Below are 5,893 nucleotides of genomic sequence, written 5' to 3' on the forward strand. Positions count from 1 at the left end.
ACATTCTCCACCGACGTTGCCATTTGCTGCCCCAATAAGAACACAGCGGTTGAACATCTTGCCCCGCGGACGACCCATCGATAGCATTATCCAACGGCTGGGACCAGCATCAGCACCGAAGAGAAGGCTCGCGTCAGTCGGGGCCACCAGAAAACGTTATCGCACCGCACTTTGTCATGGAGCTCTAGAGGGCCGCGCGCACACATTTGACGTGCATCGTGAGGCACTTTTTCATTGCCTTCTCCGCAGTAACGAAAAGCATATCGTTTCGGATTCGCGCCGGAAGCGGCACCACCTCCCAATGGCGGATGGGATGGAACGCGACGGTTCCTGTACCCCGCCACTGCCCGCGGTTGAGCTGACCGCGGCCGAGCTGGGAAAGGGCCGTCCGTCAATGGCAGCAATGGCTGCCGCCGTCGAAGGAACGAAGGGGCTTGCCGGGAAAGAGTCACCCATTGTCACGACGTCAGCAAAGCAAGCGACGGACGAAGCGGCTGCATTGGAAGAGCGAAAGCACCGGAAGAGTGTCACTCCCGTACCGAAGCCGTCGTCTGAGCATTCGTCGAGCGAAAGTGAGTACGAAAGAAAGAAAAGGCGGGCGTAGGAAAGAGATGCAAAATAGCGTAAAGCGCGACGTGCGGGAAGATTTTCTTCTCAAGTAGGCGTGCTTCGTCATGTCACCTTCGATCGTTGGAAGAAGGAAAATATTTTTTTTCATATATATTTTCAGCTCCTATGGAAGAGAATAAAATTGTGTTTGAATGGCGACGGTATTGGTCGCTTTGGTCGGGACAAAAGACTTATCGAGGATTCTTCTTCCTGTCTGCGATGTATCTTTCAGAGCACAACCATAACGCCGTGGAGATGTCAAATCATGTGAAGGCCACTGAATCCGACAAGCGAGACTCCAAAGAGCTCGACAACGGTAAGGAGCATCAGCGAAGTCGGCACCATCATCCGCGGCGGAAATCGGGCACCCGGTCGAAGGAACGTTCGCCCTCCGAGCGGCGGGGCAGCAGCAAACGCAGAGAAACCCGTCGCGATCGATCCGAGGAAAGGTCACGTGCTAAAGTGAAACGGTACCGCGATCGGTCGCGATCATCGCGTAGTCGAAGTGGTAGCACCAGAAGGGATCACCGAAGCAGCCGCAGCACGGCACGTGACTCGTTCGCCCCCGGACGGCGAGGTTATTCGCGGGAACGATCCCGTGATCCCCCGTACACGTTCAACCGTTGGCACTTTCATCCCAACCGGCGGTTCGGCGGACAGTTCCAGCAACGGGGACCTTTTCCGTTTCGCCCCAAACGGTTCATTGACCGCCGAGCGGAGGGAGGAACCCTTTCGGAACCGCGGCACACCAAGGTGAGCCCGGTGATAACCTGGCGGGAGTGGAATTTTGTTGAGCCACAAGAACAAAAGTCAGCGGTCAGCGGCAAAACCGACACGACGACGGTGCACCCGATCACACCGGCCATCGCAGCACTACAGGATTACGATGCAAGCGATGGGAGCTCCTCGTCGGAGAAAAGTGATACGGATTCGGCGAAAAACAGTGGCCGGCGTAGTGAAAGTGTAGTGAAAGATGTGAAAGGACCGAAGGAAGAGCCCAATCAATGGGTAAAGGTGGAAAAAGTGAATCCGCTGGCCGGTGCGGCCATGGTGGTGGAGCCATTGATTTTCGATTGCAGCATCGTCAAACAAGAGCCGCTGACGGAGGAGGACACCGGCGATCAAACTAACCCGACCGAAGAACTGTTGCACCTACCTCTCGCATCGTTAAAGGGCGTGAAGCCGAAATTCAGTTGCTCCTTTCTCGATGATCTTTCGAGTGGCAGTATGGTGCTGCTACCGAAAATATCGCCTGATCCGAAAGATCGGCCTGACACAACTCCGCTTGTCGATCGAAATCGGAGGGGCGAAAGTCAATCACCCGACACGGATGATTATGCCGACAATTGGGAAACGGAGGGTATGAGTCCACGCAAAAGTTCTCCCCCCTTGGAGGAAGGTGGTACGCCGCCGGCGCCACCCGTTCAGCGATCGTCGCCGGTGCCCTTGCTGGAGTTGCCGACAGTCGGCGGCGATAAAAATGGGTCCCCTCGGGACGAGTTGTTTGTTAAAAACAACGGAGCGGGTTCGCCGGCGCCCATCGGCGATCGGGCACACCTTAAACCGCGCAGTTTTCACGAGGAAATTATTCCGCTCGACGATCTGCTGAATGTGCAGCACCAGCTGGCGTCGTACAAATCGAAGCTGGAGATGGCGGAGCAGCTAAAAGCGGAACGGCTCAAAGTGGCGAAGCTATCGGACGCTGAGCGTGACTCCGTGATGGCCGCCGATGAACCGGAAGAGTTGTCGGAGAAGCTGGCCGACGAGTACGCCAACTTTATGCAGTCCCTCGGGCAGACGGTGATCGGGGACGAAGCACGGGACAGAAAACGGCGCAGAAGTTCGGACAGTTCGAGTAGCTCTTCAAGCAGCTCGTCGTCGAGCAGTTCCTCATCGTCCGACTCGTCGGATTCGTCGAGCTCCTCGGATTCTTCCAGCTCCACCAGCAGCTCATCCGACACCGAAGCGAGCTCCGACGAGGAACAGAAACTGGGAGCAAATGTGCAGGAAGTGGATCCGTTGATAGAAAAAATGTCCCCCGACAAGGAAGATGTACTGAACGTCGCTGAACCGGCTGAACATCAGCGATCGGAGATGGTCCCGTTGCCGGATCATCTGCTACCCAAATCTCCCGCTCCAACCGGCTCCGGTGGCAATGTGCTTACCTATACAACACCATCGAAGATCTACAGCATTCGGGACGATTTCTTTGCCACCGACAGCAACGCCACGGAATCGCCAGCGAACAAACCGCTCGATCTCGACAGGGAACTGCCGATCAAACTGAAGCTTCCGTCAAAGAATCGCATCATGCTCACCGGTCGTCTCCTCGATGAGGACACCGAACCGACCGCGGAAGATCCCTCAGCAGTGGAAAAGGACCCGAGCTTGTCGCGAGAACCACCGACGGGTCGTGACAAGCCCGGTCGGCATGAAAGCAAACGTCACTCCTCCTCACGATCGCGTCGATCATCGCGTGATCGGCACTCACTCGAAAGTCCTCGACGCAGGTCACGCGATCGTGACAAGCGTTCCTCACGCAAAGATCGCCAATCGTCGCTCGAGCGAAGGGATCGCAGTCAGCGCCGTTTCTCGCGCAGCCCCGATCGTGGTCGAAGAACGCGCAGCCCACGTCACCGACGGCGTTCGGTGTCTCGTTCACGATCCCGTTCCCGCTCACGGTATCGCAGTGCCAGTCCGCCACAGCGCCGTCCACCGAGCCCGCGGGGCGATCGTGGCGAGTATCGCGATCCGCGTAATTCACGGATGCCCCGGCGACGCTACTCGGTCGACCGTGAGTGGTCACGCTCGCGATCATCTCGCTCTCCGTACAGCGGCGAACGGCGGCGTCCCCCTTCGCCGAAGGATGCTCCGCCGCCCGGCTTAGGGGTGGGCGAGAACCAGATCGACATCATCACCAGCACGGGAGCGTCCCCGAACGTTCACTCGCCGGTCACGGGCTACAAGAAGAGTCTGGCCGATTCGACGATCAGCGACGCGGAGTTGGAGAATCAAAAGCGAAAGCTGGGAATTGATCCGGCTTCCGGACACGCGTATGGGATTTACTCGAAGCATTACGGTGCCGGTGGAGGCTACTACGGGGCCAGCGACCTGCTGCACGATCCGACCAGTGGAGATCGTCCCGGTCCGAATGGGGACAGTGAATCGTCTCCGAAGCGCATCTCGCTCGACGATCGTATCAACTCGGTGCTCGGTATCAACGGGACGGTGGAACCGGGTGGAAAGCCAGGATCCAAGGGTCATCATCATCATCATCTGCACCACCATCATCTTCATCATCCACCGTCAGGACCGTACAGTGAGTACCCGCCGAGCCATGACATGTACCAGCGCGGACACCACCCCCCGGGTCAACACTATCCGATGGGTTACGGACCGGGAAGCGAATATGGTTCCGTCCCGTACGGTTACGGTGGTCCTCGCGGTCCGATACCGACCGTTCCGCCATCCTCATCACCGGCGATCGGCACACCCGGTTACTTTGGCCGGGGTCCTCCGCCATCGTGGGCACCGCCCCGTAGTCACCCGTACCAGGGCTACCCGATGGCCTTCATTGGTCCGCCACCGCTCCGGACCCCAATGCTGCCGGGCGATCTGTACCGTGCCCCCCTGCTGGTGGGTGTCCCGCCGGCCACTCCCGATGCCGCAGGCAAGTCGCAGGTCAAGCAGGTGGGCAACGTGCTCGAAATTGTCCCTTCGAGTACACCTCTAGGAGGGGCCCAGGAGAAGGGAGCCCTGGAACAACCGTCGGAGGCGTCGGACGGTCAATCGCTCGCCGGGGACAACGACACGAAGGCGACAAACGGAAGCGGTCCCTGCTCGGCACTGGTGACACCGAAAATCCACACTGCCGAGGAGCTACAGCAGCGCCACGAGCGACGCCTCGAGCTGATGAAAAAGATCCGTGCCGAGCGGGAGAAGAAGCGCCAGGAGAAGCGTCAGCGCAAGGAACGGTTACAGCTCGAGATCAAGCGGCTGTTGGGGCCGAAGATGGCCGGTGGCACTCCCAGTAGTGGCGGTGGCGGCGTCGGGGAAAGTAGCACCATCGGGGGTGGTAGCGCTTCGTCCGACGAGGAGTTTGAAACGATCAAACAGGCCGATCTGCTGGCATCGCTCAGCCGATCGTACGAAAAAAGTATTCTCAAAACCGCCAAACCCAACGCCGTCATCAACAGGTAAGGGGTAGCAGGGACCGAGAGAGTAAAATGGGTGGGAACTGCTTTTTAATGACCGCTTTTTTACGCAGTGGCCCCTCGGTGGTGAAGAAATCCGTTCTCTTCGCCGACGGCGTGGCGCCGGGTGATAACTCGTCCACGTCCGGCGAGGATGAGACGAAGGAAAAGTCACCCTCGCGGATGGTGGCGGCCAAGCTGCGGAAGAAGGTGCGCCGCCAGCGGACGCTCAAGCTGTCCGGCAAAAAGCGGCTCATCGATCGCCTCAAGCTTCCGGTAGGTCCCTCTTTTTGGTCCGTGATCGTTCCGAGTTCGTTCACGCTCACAATTGTTTCTTGCAGGAAGAGGACCAGGAGCAAGAGGAGCTTGATCCGGAGTTGGAAAATCTTGCTCCACCACCACCGCCACCCGGGTCACCACCGCCAGAGCTTCAGCAACCGCGCTGCATCAATCCGCCACCCGTGCGGATGATCGACTTCCGTGAAGGTTTCCACGGTGTAACCGTTCCGCTACCCGTGCCGCCGGTAGCATCGCTCGGACCACCTTCGAATGGTCCCGTCGCGGGCGGTGTTCCCGGGTCGGCCATCCCACTGCCAGTACCGCCCGTACAGCTCCCGGTTCCGGGGCCCGTTCCTTCACCGCTCACCACCGGGGCTTACCGGAACGTTGGCCTTCCGCCTCCGACCAACCACCATCTGCTGCCTTCTCATCTCGGACCACAGCCGCGACCGGTCTCACCTCACGCTAGCCTTCACCACGTACCACCGCCGCATCTGTATCTGCATCCTCCGCTGGCCACATCGCTTCCGGGGCCACATCTGGTCAACCATAGCCCGCTGCATCACCTGCACCTTCACCATAACCACCACAACTACCCTCCGCCACAGACCCTACCGCCTACCTCCATACCTCCGCCGGTGGTCATTGCATCGCCCTCTGCATCGGCTTCATCGTCGTCGGTCCTGATCACGATCAATGCCGGCAAGAAGCGTATATCACCACCAAACGCAGCAGCAGCCGCAGCAAGCGGAGGCACCGGCCTCGGGAATGGCATCAGTGCGATCGAATCGATCGTTTCGAGCGCCCCACCA

At 59.0% G+C, this 5,893-nt stretch overlaps 1 protein-coding gene across 1 annotated transcript in view; it reads left to right on the forward strand.

Annotated features, from left to right (window-relative positions):
- Positions 1–301: 301 nt before the first annotated feature.
- LOC128275738 (serine/arginine repetitive matrix protein 2-like) overlaps positions 302–5,893 on the forward strand; it is a 6,342-nt gene continuing 750 nt past the window's right edge. The window contains exons 1-5 of the mRNA XM_053014351.1: positions 302–572; positions 842–4,805; positions 4,877–5,078; positions 5,144–5,568; positions 5,635–5,792. Of these exons, the coding sequence (XP_052870311.1) occupies positions 302–572; positions 842–4,805; positions 4,877–5,078; positions 5,144–5,568; positions 5,635–5,792 (5,020 nt within the window). The remainder of the gene's footprint in view (positions 573–841; positions 4,806–4,876; positions 5,079–5,143; positions 5,569–5,634; positions 5,793–5,893) is intronic.

Source organism: Anopheles cruzii, chromosome 2 (genome assembly GCF_943734635.1).
Source record: "Anopheles cruzii chromosome 2, idAnoCruzAS_RS32_06, whole genome shotgun sequence".
NCBI lineage: Eukaryota > Metazoa > Arthropoda > Insecta > Diptera > Culicidae > Anopheles > Anopheles cruzii.